At 37.6% G+C, this 16,264-nt stretch overlaps 2 protein-coding genes, 2 long non-coding RNA genes and 2 pseudogenes across 5 annotated transcripts; 3 read left to right on the forward strand and 3 right to left on the reverse strand.

Moving 5' to 3' along the window:
- LOC104776795 (U3 small nucleolar RNA-associated protein 4-like) lies at positions 1,203–5,283 on the reverse strand. The gene is made up of 11 exons (XM_010500925.2): positions 5,046–5,283; positions 4,794–4,937; positions 4,423–4,714; positions 4,266–4,329; positions 4,000–4,113; positions 3,762–3,924; positions 3,402–3,549; positions 2,483–3,063; positions 2,219–2,397; positions 1,813–2,073; positions 1,203–1,733 (listed from the first exon to the last, which is right to left on the reverse strand). Exons 1-11 carry the CDS (start codon positions 5,202–5,204, stop codon positions 1,406–1,408), a joined length of 2,433 nt encoding a protein of 810 aa, XP_010499227.1. The 5' UTR covers positions 5,205–5,283; the 3' UTR covers positions 1,203–1,405.
- LOC104776797 (lecithin-cholesterol acyltransferase-like 1) lies at positions 5,531–7,307 on the forward strand. The gene is made up of 2 exons (XM_010500926.2): positions 5,531–6,026; positions 6,326–7,307. The coding sequence occupies exons 1-2, from the start codon at positions 5,623–5,625 to the stop codon at positions 7,221–7,223; spliced, it is 1,302 nt and encodes a 433-aa protein (XP_010499228.1). The 5' UTR covers positions 5,531–5,622; the 3' UTR covers positions 7,224–7,307.
- On the reverse strand, positions 7,461–9,626 carry LOC104776798 (annotated as a pseudogene).
- On the forward strand, positions 9,836–11,313 carry LOC104776799. Its single transcript, XR_766156.2, has 2 exons — positions 9,836–10,181; positions 11,119–11,313. It is a non-coding gene; the product is annotated as an uncharacterized LOC104776799 (long non-coding RNA).
- LOC104776800 lies at positions 12,887–13,626 on the reverse strand (annotated as a pseudogene).
- Positions 14,916–16,038, forward strand: LOC104776802. 2 transcript variants are annotated; one of them, XR_766157.2, is made up of 3 exons: positions 14,916–14,952; positions 15,043–15,193; positions 15,403–16,038. It is a non-coding gene; the product is annotated as an uncharacterized LOC104776802 (long non-coding RNA). The 2 variants fall into 2 exon arrangements; XR_766158.2 differs by lacking the exon at positions 14,916–14,952 and adding an exon at positions 15,025–15,042 and having other exon boundaries at positions 15,128–15,193.

Genomic DNA, 16,264 nt, shown 5'->3' on the forward strand with positions numbered 1-16,264 from the left:
ATACCACAAAAATGAGGTTTTCCCAAAAATACAACGTTTAGTTTTTTTTTCCAAAAATACCACAAAATAATACTTTTGTGTTAGTGGTATTTTTCGAAAACTTTTGTGGTATTTTTAGAAAAATAAAACTTCAGTGCCGTATTTTTGGAAAAAAAGAAATTATGGTATTTTGAGGATTTATATTTTTTTTAATTGATAAATGAATTAATTAATAACAAAAATATAAATTATTGTAAAATATAACTGATTTTTTATTATAAAAAGAAATAACTCAACTTACAACATCTTAACCAATGAAAATCAGCAGAGCTCATAAATTGATATTAATCTCAATCACCCACAGAACATAAGAAGAATGATAAAATATTATTTCGCACAATTATAGGTTTAATTCTCTATCTTAATTCGAGAACTTAATTTATTCTTAGTTTAAAATTTTGGTCTCTATACTAACAGTGGTTTCACCAAAAGAAGGAATGTTCGACAATACTAAGACCATCTACACAGGTCGATTCTCACAGAGTTGCCCATTCGTTAAAAACAAATAAATAATAATAAAAGAAAAGAGAATGTGAGAAAAATAAGGATAGAGGTGAAAATAATTCTCAATTGAGAATCTATAAAACCGTTTCTCACATGTCACGTAGCTAATAGTTGGATTTTTTTTCTTCTAATTTAGTTTTTCAATAAATAATCATATATATCAAAATAATACACTTTGAGCAACTCATCTTATTTTTTTACAATGGACATGCTCTAATAATATCGCCATGAGTGATTTTTATGGATGTCTCATTAATTAGAAAGAATAGTAAAAATAAAAAATTAGGAGAGAGGATGTCTGTAATGTTTTTAGATAGACACTTCAAAATATTTTAAGACACTTGCTTGCCAGATATTTAATTTTTAATGGTTCAGATTTTGAAATAAACTAATTATATTAAAATATGAATATTTGTTTAAACAAGACACCCATGAGATGTGCGATGTGGATGGTCTAATGTTCTTTCCAGAAAAAGTTCGTAAATGGAGTTTCAACAGTCCAAAGGACAGTAACAAAAAAGACCAATTGCTCTGCGCTTAATTTGATCATTGGAGAAATTCCAGAAATAAAAAACTGTCAATTGAATCCTTAAATCATGGACATTTAATGGCAATTACAATAGATTTGATGATGCCCGTCTTAACAGGGTCGTTGCAAGAGAAGGTTCTTAATGTATAAACCTATGAGTCACAAAACTCAAAATCCAATGTATAAGTATAACAGACACAATAGAAACAATACTCTTACAAAATTTTAGGCATATGGAAGGAAACATACTTCCTCACAACTTCCTAGTTTCCTACTAATTAACCAGGGCGTCTCAAGAAATTATATGCAACTTTCTTTAGCTTCTCTTCTTGGTTATGTCCCAAATATATGTCTGTGAACTGGTTGTGTATCCAAATCCTTGATAACCTCCATCCATGGTTTCTCTATAACCAAAATTGCACTTTTTGATAGATGCCTTAAATATGGAACTGGGTGCTTTGAAGTTACCATTTCAAACTTCTTTCTCTTGTTACTCTTGCTCTCTTTTTGATACTCCTCTAAACTACGTTTTTGAGCACCATTCCCCAGTTTAATACCAATGCTTGCAAGTTTACCTTCTAGCTTTTCAGACAGGTTGCATGGCAAATCCGTTTCTTCGTCTTGCTCAGCCGGCATCCCAAATTCAATCAAACACTTAGCTCTGATATGCAACCAAAAATATAAGTGTCAAGATTATAAGGGATTTGCCATTAGTGTAATTTTGAAAACCAATCAAGTACCTGGAGCTGTAAATGATTACAGACGAAGAACTTGGTGATGGCGAGAATGAGAGTCCTACGACCTCACCAGGAAATTCTTGGTAGCTCTTTGGCAAACAAAAAGTCTGCAGTGGTGACCACTTGCTTAACTCTCTAGCCTCCACGTCCAACGCAAAGACCTGGTTTGAAGATGTCGAGATCACAAGCACACTGTTGTTCCTGGGATGAAAACCAGCCGCTGCAACAGATGCACCATCAAGCCTTGATATGAACCAATGCTGCCTGTAATCAGAATTAGAGCATGAATGAAAAAATATACAAGCAGGTGCTTGAATATGTGCACGCCATACTTAAATTTTCTCTGCAGATATATTGACTGTGAACAAGTCTTATTATTGTAAAATGATAAGGGTCAGAAAATGTTCACCTCTGCGTTTCCAGGTTGACCACATATATGTCCCCAAAACAATTGATAGCAGCTAACCAATCATCATTGGAGCTACTATACAATTTTGTGATTGGAGGCTCGCGAGGAGATTCACCTTCCTTCCCATCCTGGCGTGGAGTAAAAGAATGTAATAGGTCCATGCTACCCAAGTCAAGAATCTGCCAACAAATAAAGTTCAGATGTTTGACAAGGTCAAGAAAGTAAACAAAATAAATGATTACTAGCAAACAACTAGGCACATACATATATCCTTCTATCATGTCCAGCAATTATCAGCCGAGAGGAGTCACAGCTGAAAACCATGGAATGAGCAAACGGAAGATTCGGAAGTCGCTTTCTACTGGCACTCCATGGATTCTTTCCAAGTTTAGTTTTCTTCAACTCAAACAGACTTGGGCGAATTTGATCAGAATAAGCAAAAACTGATCCTCTGTTAGAAATTGCACTGCATATGATCTTCCGGGCATCTTTACTTTTAACACGAACCAATGGCTTGGTGGAGACACGCCCACTAGAATCATTACTTATGTGAATACGAAGAATATCTAAAGAACAAGATTCCTGAACCAAGAGAAGAGAAGTCTGATTGAACACTGTATTATGTACCATCTGCATGGGTACTCTCTGAGGCGCAGGACATATATCATGTGGAGGGAACTTAGTGAACTTTTGAACCGAGTATGCATAAAGCTTTGCATCATCACCAGCTGAAATGAGCATCGGAACCCCCAAATGTGCCCATTTATGGTAACTGAAACCAACCGGCTTCTCTTTCCTGCGCTGTTTCGGACTTGTTACTTTTGCATTAATGTCTGGACGGGAACCTGCAAAACGTGAGAGCTTAAGAACCAAAAATAACAAAAAGTCTAGGCAGCAACTAGGTAGAAGACATTAATCCTATATGCAGTTTGATACACAATATGGCTCAAGTCCAAAATGGGTGCTAGGGTTTCTTGTAATACATATCAAGTACTTTGATAAGGAATTAGGTTCCTAGTTTTACATGCGAATGAAGAGTTCTTAGGATACTAATTCTTTTCTATTGCTAGCAAAGAAGATTTTCTGCGTTTGTGATCCTTAAACTTAACACATTCAAACATGAATTTTAATTATAAACCATACTGGACAATCTGATTATAGTATAACTCAAGAAGCCACTGACCTTCCCAACTTATTGGCACTGCGACAGTTAGAGCCCTGATGTCATGTGTATGAGCCCTTACACAACCGATATAATCCCACTTCTGAGTGGAAGAAGGTTTAACATCTTGCGATTCAAATGTACCACCAGAGAGCTTATATAGAATAACCTGCAAAAGGATGAAATGAGTATTAGAAATTTTTCACCATTACAGCCAAACAGCATATCTAATGTTCTGTTAAAGCAGAAATTTTTGTTTTTAGTTATTCGAGACCTTAAGATTGGTCATAGTATTTGTTTCTACTATATTTTAAGTACCGTTTCCTGTACCAATTGTTAACTGGGATTCACATGAGTGAACACACTAGCAGTATCATTTACCTGTCCATCAGCGCCTGCAGAAAACACCCGGTTATGAGTTGGGGCTGCTGCAAGGGCATTGACATCACCCTTGTGATTAGAATGCGCCTGTAACAGGGTTCCATGCTGGCTATCCCAAAACTGGACACTTCCTGTACTATCTCCACTAACAAGAACTCCACACCTACAATACGATGTAGATCATCAGCAATAGGAAAAGAAAGACACAAAACTCGCATATGAGTACGCTAAGCTTTACCTTAATGAAAGAAGTGACCAAATGCAGAGCTCAGAACCATTTCCCAGTCCTCCAAGTCCAACAGTGATTCTAAATACCTCACGGCAGAGATTAGCATCCCAGCACCTTATCAGCCTACAAATAATTGTTGGGAAGCCGGAAAATCAACTTTAGCCAAATCAAAGAATATTCACTCACGGGTCTTCTTTCAAACAAAATGTGCATCTCTAAGGAAATTAAATAATATTCATCTCATACAATTACAAAGTACCATAAATTATCCTCACCCATCACTACTGCCTGAAAAGATTCTCTGTGCGTCCGAACTCCACGTCACACTTAAAGCACGACCTACGCAATTACATCATTAATGTTCCATAAGGCTCTAAGCACATAAAATAATGAAGGATCAAAATGATGCTAAGGGGAGTAAAGAGTTCTCACCACTGACCCTAGGCAAAGATCTATAGTAGGTTAACTTGTCTGAATCAGAGATATAATAAATCCTCACGCAGCCATCATCACAGGCAGCAGCAAGATGCCTATCCAAGGCCCCCGCTTTCTCATCAACCTCCTCAAACTCTGAATCATCTTCAACTCCACTTTCCTCCTCGTCATCTGATTTCTCACTCAAGTACCCGTTCTGAATCAGCTTAGCTTCTTTACCTTCTGGTTCAGTTGAAAGAGGTGCCAATGCTATTTGCCAGATTGATACTCCAATTGACTCTAGGACGATCTGAACAAATCAGATAGATAAGAGACACAATACAAGAAGCTACAAGCTAAGAAATTTTTTATTTAAGTGTGAAATTCACCTTCTGCTTCAAGTCAAAAAGATCCCACTCCGAAATTGAGCCATCGATGCTCGAAGAAAACAATCTAGCGGAAGACGAACTTTTAGAACCAGTACCAAACCACGCAAGGTGCGAGATTCTCGATTTTGGATCTCCATGGATGCTCTACACTCATTAAAAGAAAGTGAACATATAACACAAATCAACAATTACAACTCTAATAGTCTCGAAAGTGTTCAAAATCCGAAGAGACAAAAAAACAAGAGGACGTACAAGTTGACAGTGCCAGGAGGAAGCACCGGGAGAGACGAGCCAAACCTCAAGAGAACCATCCTCTCGAGCTGCAGCGACCTGAGAGCCGTCGGAGCTGGTAGCAAGAGCTACCACCGGAGATGGTTTCCAATCGATGGAGCTGCACTTGTACTCAAACATGGAGGCGACGGAGAAAGAGAACGAGAGAGATGAGAGACGACGACGTAGCACAAATTAGCGTTTAGGTTTTTTCAAGGGTTTTGACTTTTTCTTTTGTTTAAAAAGCGGTCGGGTTGACCTGACCCGTTGGGCTTTAAATCCGGTTTCAAGTTAAATACGTTGTATTATGCCACCTCGGCGAATTACAAATAAGAATTAAGAAAGGAAATAAATTAATAAATGGTTGAGGGATATAGAGTCTCTAGATGAGAAAGCGGGTTCTAGATGGGGATGGGTAAGCGTGTTTCACAGCTACACCATATACTACTTATCATCTTTAAGCCTTACGTTTTTAGATACTATACTCTGCTTTTCCAAATTCAATGGACATTTTCTCCAAATCTCCAGCTTCGATGAGACTCTGTTTCTTAGAAACAAAATGAAGGAACCGTCTTTACATTATTTGGTAGTTATAGGGATGGTTGTAATGGCGGCGACAATGACCTCGATGTGTCAAGCTGTGGGTAACAACGTGTACCCTTTGATTCTTGTTCCAGGAAACGGTGGTAACCAGCTAGAAGCAAGGCTGGACAGAGAGTACAAGCCAAGTAGCTTTTGGTGTAGCAGCTGGTTATATCCGATCCATAAGAAGAGTGGTGGATGGTTTAGGCTATGGTTTGATGCAACTGTGATATTGTCTCCTTTCACCAGGTGCTTCAACGAACGAATGATGTTGTACTATGACGCCGATTTGGATGATTACCAAAATGCTCCTGGTGTCCAGACCAGGGTTCCTCATTTTGGTTCGACCAAATCGCTTCTATACCTTGACCCTCGTCTCCGGTTAGTACCTTCCAACCTTGTTTCGTTTTGGGACATAATTCTGGGGCATTATATGTTATTATATAAATAGCCAATTTATCTAACTAGATTACTAGGAGGTAATGTGAATGTTATGTCTATCACAATTAAGGAGAGAATCGTGATTTGTAGCTTGACCATTAACCAAAAACCATAGTAAACCGGATCGTCCATTCTCAATGAAGCTAGAAAGCTGTCCCTTAATAATATTACTACAGTGTGATGAGAATTGTAAGGACGATAAATAAATGTAGCTTAACAATATAATGTGTGATTTGCAGAGATGCTACATCTTACATGGAACATTTAGTTAATGCTCTAGAGAAAGGCTGTGGGTATGTTAACGACCAAAATCTCCTGGGAGCTCCATATGATTTCAGGTACGGCCTGGCCGCGTCAGGCCACCCGTCTCGTGTAGCTTCACAATTCCTACAAGACCTCAAAAGTTTGGTGGAGAAAACAAGCGGCGAGAACAACGGAAAGCCAGTGATACTACTCTCCCATAGCCTCGGAGGACTATTCGTTCTCCATTTCCTCAACCGTACCACCCCTTCATGGCGCCACAAGTACATCAAACACTTTGTTGCACTCGCTGCACCATGGGGTGGGACGATCTCGCAGATGCAGACATTTGCTTCTGGAAACACACTAGGTGTCCCTTTAGTTAACCCTTTGCTGGTCAGGCCGCAGCAGAGGACCTCCGAGAGCAACCAATGGCTACTTCCATCTACCAAAGTGTTTCACGACAGAACTAAACCGCTTGTCGTTACTCCTCAAGTTAACTACACAGCTTACGAGATGGATGAGTTTCTTGCGGACATTGGGTTCTCTCAAGGGATTGTGCCTTACAAGACAAGAGTGTTGCCTTTAACAGAGGAACTGGTGGCTCCGGGAGTGCCAGTCACTCTCATACATGGGAAAGGAGTTGATACGCCGGAGGTTTTGGTGTATGGAGAAGGAGGATTCGATGAGCAACCAAAGATTAAGTATGGAGATGGAGATGGGACGGTTAATTTGGCGAGTTTAGCAGCTTTGGAAGTTGAGAACTTGAAAACCGTAGAGATTGGTGGAGTCTCGCATACCTCTATACTCAAAGATGAGACCGCACTTAAAGAGATTGTGAAGCAGATTTCGATTATTAATTCTGAATTAGCCAACGTTAATGCCATGAGTGAATGAGAGAGCAGTACTCAACTATTCCATCAGTTTAGTTGTATATTTTTTATAGATAAAAGAAGCAATTTACAGAGATTTCACGGTTTGTTTAATTTGGCTCACACACAATTGTTTTTAGGTCTCTATCTAACTCATTATACAAGATACTCTATATAATAAGAATACTGATATAATTCGAAGAAAATAATCCAAATGAAATTACTGATCTGAATCTGAAGATAGTTGTATACATGTGGAACTCGTAAATATGACAAGCCCTCCAGTTACATGTGCTTGGTGATTCCCTTCCAAGAAGTGTTCCTTATTGGATTTGAGCAAAACTTGGAACATAATTCATAAGAAGTGAGTAAGATGATCCGGGTGTGCAATTTCCACCATGAAGATCCACTTGTACGTGTTTATTTTCTCCCAGAAAGTAAATGGTAGTGTTGGGAGTCCAGTACCTCTTGAAACACGCTACAATTTTGTTATGTTCGTCCGCCAAGAAACTGATCCCACTAAAATTATAAAGACGCTCATCATGAAAGCTTTGCACTGTTACCAATTTGCTCCATGACATGACTGTTCCTATACTAGTTGTTACCCATACATGTAAATCCGTTGAAAGTGTGTCCTTATTTAGATAACCCAACAGAGCAATTTTCTCTTCTCCAACCACTGATAAAGCTGTATAAACATAAGGAAACGGCTGAGGAAGAGACAAACTTTCAAATATATCTGTTGTGAAATCAAAACTTTGTAAGAATTTAGGATATGTCTCCCCTTCTTGATCACTTATCCTATCTTGAGCAACAAAATAAGTATTCCCCTTCACAGATACGCCACGACGACTTAAATTTATACTCCAATCAGTAGTCACAACAAGAACACTCCAAGAATTCGAGGTAAAGTCATAGATTTCGTACTCAATGTTGATACCATAATAATGTCGTTGACGATCCATCCTCAAGACTTTGTATTGCTTGCAAGAGAATTTGTTGTGGTAACCGAAAGCCCATAAGTCAGATTCTTTGTAGCTGTTCCTAGGTTTAATCCACTTGGTTTCCCCTGAACATGGATTCCAAACTACTAGTCCATTCCAAACTACGTATGTCGACTTGTGAAGATTTAGAAGACGGATCTTTAAGGTAGAACTGAACAGATGGAGCCGTGTCGTTGTGAATTCCATGAAGATTGATCTTTACTAAGTGAAGCCTATAATCAATCAACATGATAATCAGAGACTCCTTTGGTGCATTAGCACAGTGATTCTTAGCTAAGCTCCCAGTTTTCAGTAGAGCCTTCCATTGTTTTGATGTTAATTGCAATCGTACCAGAGATTTAGCCGGCACCCTAGAGATTATATCTTCTTGCAAATCCACCGGAAGGCTCCTCCACTCCATCGCAAGGCGCAGCTCAAGCTACAAAGAAAGAAAGACCTAAAACCCTAATTATTATTATTAGGTTTTTCTACTTTTCTGTTTCAAAAATTGAGCCAAGGAAAGAGACTTTAATAGTTTTACATACATAATACCAAGAAGGGGCTGAAGATTACGGGTTTAGCCTAGAATCTCCGGTTTATCAAAAAAACAATAAAACAAGAAACAAAGAGTCAAAGCATGCATATGACGAATATCTTAAAATTGGAATAACATACAAATTAACAAGCCTAAAAATAAGAATAGCTAATTGGAACCATGCTTTCGATGTTTACTAATTAATATGTCATGTTATATGGTGGTTTTTTTTAACCGTCACAGCTATTCTGGCAAACAAAGTGATATTTGTCCTCCCAAGGAGTAGGGATCTTGACCGATGATGATGAACCCAACACCAGTGTTCTTAGAGATTCGATTCCCGACGGTTTTGCCTCCGGGTCAGATTCAGAACAACCATCGTCGAATAGACGTACGGACACCATGAGAATATCTGGACCTCCTCCTGACTGCTGACGATGCTTAAATTGTCTTTCTTGGAATAAACGAGATTCAATCGTCGATTTCCACTGCTTTGATACAGTTTTTAATCTCCCCAGGGATTTCACAGGAACTCTCTCCAGGATGTGCTCTATCACTTCGTGGGGCAGCCATTCCATCTGCAAACAAAGTTTTTTCGACAACATTGTGATTTCAAAACAGATTTCTGTGAGAGAGAGATACAGAGGCGAAATATATAGGAAAAGTAAATCTCAACAGTTTCCTATTTCTTCAATGAATAATAACAAATTTCTAGGGGTTTCATCATATGAAAATAGGATAAGGAAAAGATCTCAATTTATCTCACACACACACACACACACACACAGAAAAAAAAAAAAAGGTCTAGGATTTTCTTACCTCTCTCTCAACGGACACAGATCTTCCCCTAACGAAACCAAAGTACGAAACTCAGACAGACACACCTATTCGACTTCGAAACCTATTTCATTTTTTTCTATTTCTCTTTCTTTTCTTTTTACCTTTTTGTTCCCTTTCTCTTATGGGCTTTCGTTTATATTTGGGCTAAGAACCCAAATATGATATAAACCGACGGTCTAGATCTTGTCTTCAGGATAGACATTTTTCCTTAATTTTTTTGAATAATAACAGCCGACAAAGTCGCAAACAGAACAAATCATAAGGGACCCAACAGCTGATGGCTTAGAAAATTAGAGAGTAGACTGAAAGCTGCTTAACCAATTGAGAGTATCTAAAGCAGACCCCAATTGGCCCTTGTTGTTGTTGTGAGTTGTGACAAATCTTATAAAAACCTTTCATTCCTAGAAGATAAGACGAAATTCAAAACTCATAAGTCAAAAATATGGACCTACTTTTATAGAACTGAGGTTGTCGGACTGTTATATCATCATCATCTTCACCGAGGCTGAGTCTCAATGGATGAGTTAACCGACGAGTTGCTCATTGAAACCTTTGTCTTCTTCACCAAATCGAAGCGTTACCGGCACCAAATTGGAGATTTTGATTAACCAATATCTTTTGTATGGTAAGTTTCTCTTTCTCATTGTTTGAATTCTTGTTTAGTGAGGGTTTAGAAATTAGGGTTCTTGAAATTCTGTTTATGTCTCTATTCCTAGGCATGATTGTAATTAGGGTTAACGAAATTAGCGTGTTTGTCCATTGTTTGATTCATACATTTTCTCTGAGTCTGGCTATTAGATATCATGTGTTTATGGTCTGAGTTTAATTAATCTTGAATTAATAAACCTAGTCTTGAAAACATTACAAGTTTTATTCTTCTATTAGATTATCCGTAAGGCAAAGGATCGATCAACTAAGTAAATTTTGACATATACTTTCTGTTTTTAAGTCTAGTTTGGTTCTGATTTTACGTCTTGTTTGCTCCTTGTTTGGTGTCTTGTTCTGGCTTTAAGTCTTGCTTGGTTCTGATTTTAAGTATTGTTCTAGTTTTAAGTCTTGTTTTTATTGTCTTCTTTGGTTCTGGTTTTAAGTCTTGTTATGATTTTAAGTCTTGTTTGGTTCTAATTTGAAGTATTGTTCTGGTCTTAAGTCTTGTTTATAATGTCTTTTTAGTTCTGGTTTTAAGTCTTGTTATGATTTTTAGTCTTGTTTGGCCCTTGTATGGTGTCTTTCTCTGGTTTTTAAGTCTTGTTCTGGTTGTAAGTCTTGTTATGCTTTTAAGTCTTGTTCATTGCCGTCTCTTCTTGGTTCTTCCAAGCACCCATTAATTTAACCTTCAAGGCTGATGAAGAACAAATGTCTACCAATCTATATCAATTACTATCTCAACTTTTCCCAAAACATCAATTGATATCCTGTTTCTTTATAACTCTTGTTTCTGCTTATATAGCTAGTTCTTGATCTGTTTATGCTCACATAGCTAGTTCTTGGTCTGGTCTGTTTTATGCTTGTAACAGTTGATGCTTTGGTTACCACTGGCCTGATTGTTGTTTTTGGTGCAGACCCGGATTTGTTTGAAATGGGAAATAGAGGTTTGATAATCTATTGGCATATGGGTATTCTCAAAGGCATAGAGATAGCTGGGAGAGAAAGATTACCAAGGAGCAACTACTATATGGCAAAAGTTTGGCACAAATCAAAATTTTTATTGTGAAAATAATATTTTTTGATAAATAAGAATCTCAATTAAAATTGTACCATTGGAGGGGATAATTTTAATTAGCCTTCAAAAAGTTCTTATTTTCAAAAAGTACAAAATTTAAGAATAAAAAATAATAAGAGCCTAAAATTAATAACTAAAATTAATAACCCAAGGTTCAGTTAACGTCCCAACAATCCCCTTAAAGACAATTTCACCTTCGGCGCCTGCAATGACCTAGCAAGTTTCATGATTTAATATATATATATATATGTATGATAATTAATACTATCATCAGTCAATATAAGAAAGGATTAGCAACAGATTTAACACAACAACAAAAAAAGACAAACCTCACACTTTCTCTCTTATACAAAATTAACGTATCCATAATTCAAGAGAGGATTAACTGGTTCATGCATAACCATATCATAAAGAGTTTGCAAACAAACACTTACACTACAAAAAAATACCGACTTTAACGTTGGTTGATTTAGGTGCTAACGTCAGTTATAAACTGATTTAAATATATTGGCATCATTGTTAAAAGCGTCGTATTATGTTATGCTTTGATCTCTTTGTTATATTATGCTTTGTCAATCGCTTATGTTATGCTTTGATATATATCTTTATTATGTTATGCTCTGTCAGTCGTTATGTTATGCTTTGATCTCTTTGTTATGTTATGCTCTGTCAATCGGCTCTGTTATGCTTTGATCTCTTTGATATGTTATGCTTTGATCATTGTGTATATTGGTCCGTGTGTTGTCAAATAGAAAATCATTGTTGTTCTTGTTTCAATTTCATGCTGCATATATTGGTGCATACATGACTTTTATCACTGTGTATATTGGTGCATTTGTAGACTGATCACTCCCCTGGTTTGTTCTTCTACAATGAGATGTTGCATTTTTCCAATCGCTTCAAGCTCTCTGATTATAAGATGAGCTCAGTTCAGAGTGTGTTTTGTTTGTTTGTTTAGTTCAGTAAATCATATAACGAGCTCAGTTCAAAATCATAAGTTTGTTTAGAGTGTGTATCAAGTAAATGAAAGTTTTACTTAATACAAAATTTTTTTAGAATTTAAATTTTTAGACCCTCATTAGGTGTTCTTACCATTGGACTGTCAAGAGTCAAGACTAATAAAAACATTCATAAGTTTCTAACTTTTTAAATTTGCATTTTTTTCAACTATAAATATAGTTGGATTCCATAAATTGGATCCTACATTCTGAGGACTGTTTAGGATATCAAGAACAACACTGGGCCTGGAATTAGCCTATTTCCGTTAAATTACACTAAACATACAAACTTTTGTGTGGAATCAAATAGAATTTGTACAAATACAGAAATGGACGACTTTGAAACCTTTAGGCAATTTCAACCATGTAATAGTTAATACTAATGTTTTTAGTTAACTTAGTAAAGTAACAAAAAAATATACGTAGTTATTCCAAACAAATATGTAGTGCCGGGTTGAGGGGTGTCTTAAGTGGTGAGAACGAAACAAGTCTTATCCAATTGTAGAACAGCGCAAGATGATAGTTCGAAAGTTTCGGTTAACAAAAAATAACAAAACCGAACATCTGTCAAAACTAGAATATCGAATCGACATCCACAAGTCATCTGCATTATTGTGCACCAGCTGACAAGAACGCACTTCCGGGCTGACGGTTAGACAAAGGACCATGGCAAGACAGGAACTTGGCATTCACACCATCATGGCCGATCCACTTCTCTTGCCTTAGCATTGTGTAATCAGCACGGTTAAACTTGGTGAATCCCCTGAAATTTTTCAAACTCAAACATCAACAAGAAGCCTTTTGCAAAAAAAAAAAAAAAAGAAAGTAACATAAGAGCAAACAAAACCGTACCGTTTCCTGCTAACAATGATCTNTTTTGAAAAAAAAAAAAAAAAAGAAAGTAACATAAGAGCAAACAAAACCGTACCGTTTCCTGCTAACAATGATCTTTTGTCGACCAGGGACCTTAAACTTAGCTCTACGAAGAGCTTCCTGAGCATGAACTCCATGGTTATCCTTACACCTCACCTCACAGACAAAAGAACCTGTCCAATAGCAACTCTAGCACAAGTACCAAGAGCTTTACCAAAAGCACCTCTCATTCCAGTCTGAAGCCTATCAGTTCCAGCACACGAAAGCATCTTGTTGATTCGCAGAACATGGAACGGGTGAACCCTTATCCTCAGATGGAACGCATCTTTACCAGCAGAATTAACCATGTACTTGTTACAAGCGAAACGAGCTGCCTCAAGAGCTTCACTTGACACATTCTCTTTCTCCCATGAAACAAAATGAGCACAAAATGGGAACTCATCAACTCCTTTCCTCTTCATACCAACATCGTAAATCCTGATCTTAGGATCAGGAAACACCACGGCAGTATCTAGAGTGTCGATGCTGTTTCGTGTAGTACTTTGATAAATGGGTATCTTCAGGTTTCTAAGCAAGAGTTGGTTTTGGATTTTTTCAGGGATTTGTGGAAAAGTGGCGTAACTGTTAGTGTTAGTACGTTGCTTAGCTTTCTTTCAGCTAGCTGATACGATCATTGGGTTTTGATAGAATTATATAACTGGTTTCATTCCTTTTTAAATTAGATTTAAGATTTTATATAATTTCCTTTTAATAGGAGAAATAAGTTGGTTTTCAAGGTTCTATACAATTAACCTAATTCTCAAAGAGAGACTTGGGTTAAAGGGAAGTTAGCTTTCAATCTCTCTTGTTCTTTAATTTAAGCAACGGGTGTGATTACTAGGGCTAAGGCTAAGGCTTTGGCTCATAACACTAGCTACTGGTGATATATGAGACTTGTCTGGAGCAGAATCTGCTCATGGATTATGTATTAAGCTTGGTCTTGATTTAGACTTGCATGTACTCCAAAATTTGTAGAAATCGGTTCAGGACGCAGGATCTTTGATTGCGCCATCCGAAAGGACGTTGTTACATGGAATTGTATGATTGATCAATATGCCAAAATGGGTCTCCTTGAAGAGTGTTTATGGCTACTGAGGCAGATGAAGTACGAAAGAATGAAACCGAATTCATCTACATTTGTTGGGTTATTGTCTTCCGGTGCGAAGAACGTGTTGAGGCATAATCAAATACACAAGTTGTTCTGTTTTACAGTTGTGTCTTTTAGATCAAAGAGTCACAATGTTTCCATGTATGGAGAAGTTTGGTGTATTACCTGAGAGGTATGTTTTTAATTGTCTTTCCTTTGTTGGCTTCCTACTTGGATCTTGAGTTCTCTGTCATTTTCAAGTTTTCTGTTTGGACTAAAGGACGCTGAACCAAAATTTGTTCAGGTATCTACTGGATCATCAAATGATACATCCGACAATGAAGTACTATCCACTACGTCCTGAATTAGCAGAATCCACGTTCTACCTATACCAAGCTACAAGAGGTTTTTGTTTGTCTGTTTTTTAGTTGTCTCACCCAGAATGTTTATTATGTGAAGAGCCAGATTCGAGGCACCTCTCCGTTGACAATAGATACCTATATTCTTCCTTTGTTCCTTCGTTTTGCAGATCCGTGGTACCTAGAAGTTGGTGAAACACTGATAAAATCTCTTAATCTGTACACAAAGGTGCCAGGGGGATTTGCAAGTGTTTGAGATGTGACGACCATGCAATTGGAAGATCATCATATCAGCACAGTTTCTTTCTTGCTGAAACGTGATATTAACGTTCACATTCTTACACGTCATTCTTTTCGTACCTATGCAATGTCAGAACATCACATTGGTCGTTATCTCACATTCGCAGGTGCAAGTACTTATATCTCCTCTTCGATGATTCATTTGTGGCCAAAAGGAATTATATACTTACAACCGAGGGCCACCCTATCCAGGTTGTGAGCTCCTGGCATGAAAAAGTACCAAAAAGTTATTTCTCAGGCAACTGGACGCTTTCAAAGGTCAGTCACTTGTTCCAGCTCTGATCATTTTTGAAGAAATAAGACTTGTTTGCATAGTTAGTTAGTGACACTGCATATTAAGTGTGAATAGTAATGCTATTTTTCAGTTGATAGACAGAAGGGCAGCCATTAAAAGAACCAAATCGAGTCTTAATGCATTACTAGACCTTCCTCTGCTTCTGCTAAACTAGGAACTTGCGAATTTGCAGAGAGGGGCATGGGAAAGTGGAGCTAGCGCATTGCCACTGCAAGTATGTCCATCGATAGCTCTCAACTCTAGACGTCCTGAGCAACACAGAGAGAGTGCTTGCCATGTCCCTGACGAGAAAATCAATCATAGGTGTTGGAGCAACAAAGAGTGTGGAGTTGATGCCACTACTTGTAGACAAAGATCCTGCAGCGGAGTTGGATACTGCGGCTTATGGAATCCCTTATAACTTTTGACACAAAACAGGGCGTTTTAGAGGTTTAGGAAAGGAAAGGAAAGAGAAGAGTTGGTTTGGTTGACAGTAAAATGAATAGTTGTTGCATGAGGCTGTTGTATCTTTTCTTTGAGTCATCAGTCTTGACATGGATATATATATATATACTACGGGAGGATTAACCTCAATGAAAGGAATATTAATGTTTTTCTTCAAGTATAGCTTTATGAATTGGTAACTTTTAGGACCTTTACAAGTTAACAACATAAAAGCTTGCAATCACTTTAATTCACCACAGGTCGTGCAAAACGAAAACAATCTCTTGATGCAGATGTTGACCTGAAGTGATGGTTGTGAAATTTGGAACATAAAGTCAAAGAGATTTAAACACCACCGCAATATGTCATAGATTATACATCAAAAGCAAAAGATGATAACAAAGTAGAGTCTGGAAATGTGTGTCAACAACACCAGAGTTTGCAGCAGAAAGAAAGAGAGCAAGGCCGAGGGAGGAAACCATGAGGAACGTAAGAATCAAGAGGGAAGAAACCACTGAGCATCCTTGATGTTTGAGGCATCGAGACAGGGGTAGCGTTTGACGGTCTTTGTGGTAAGACTGAACACACAGATGTCGAGGGATGAAGTTTGG

Source organism: Camelina sativa, chromosome 3 (assembly GCF_000633955.1).
Source record: "Camelina sativa cultivar DH55 chromosome 3, Cs, whole genome shotgun sequence".
In the NCBI taxonomy this organism is placed as follows: Eukaryota; Viridiplantae; Streptophyta; class Magnoliopsida; order Brassicales; family Brassicaceae; genus Camelina; species Camelina sativa.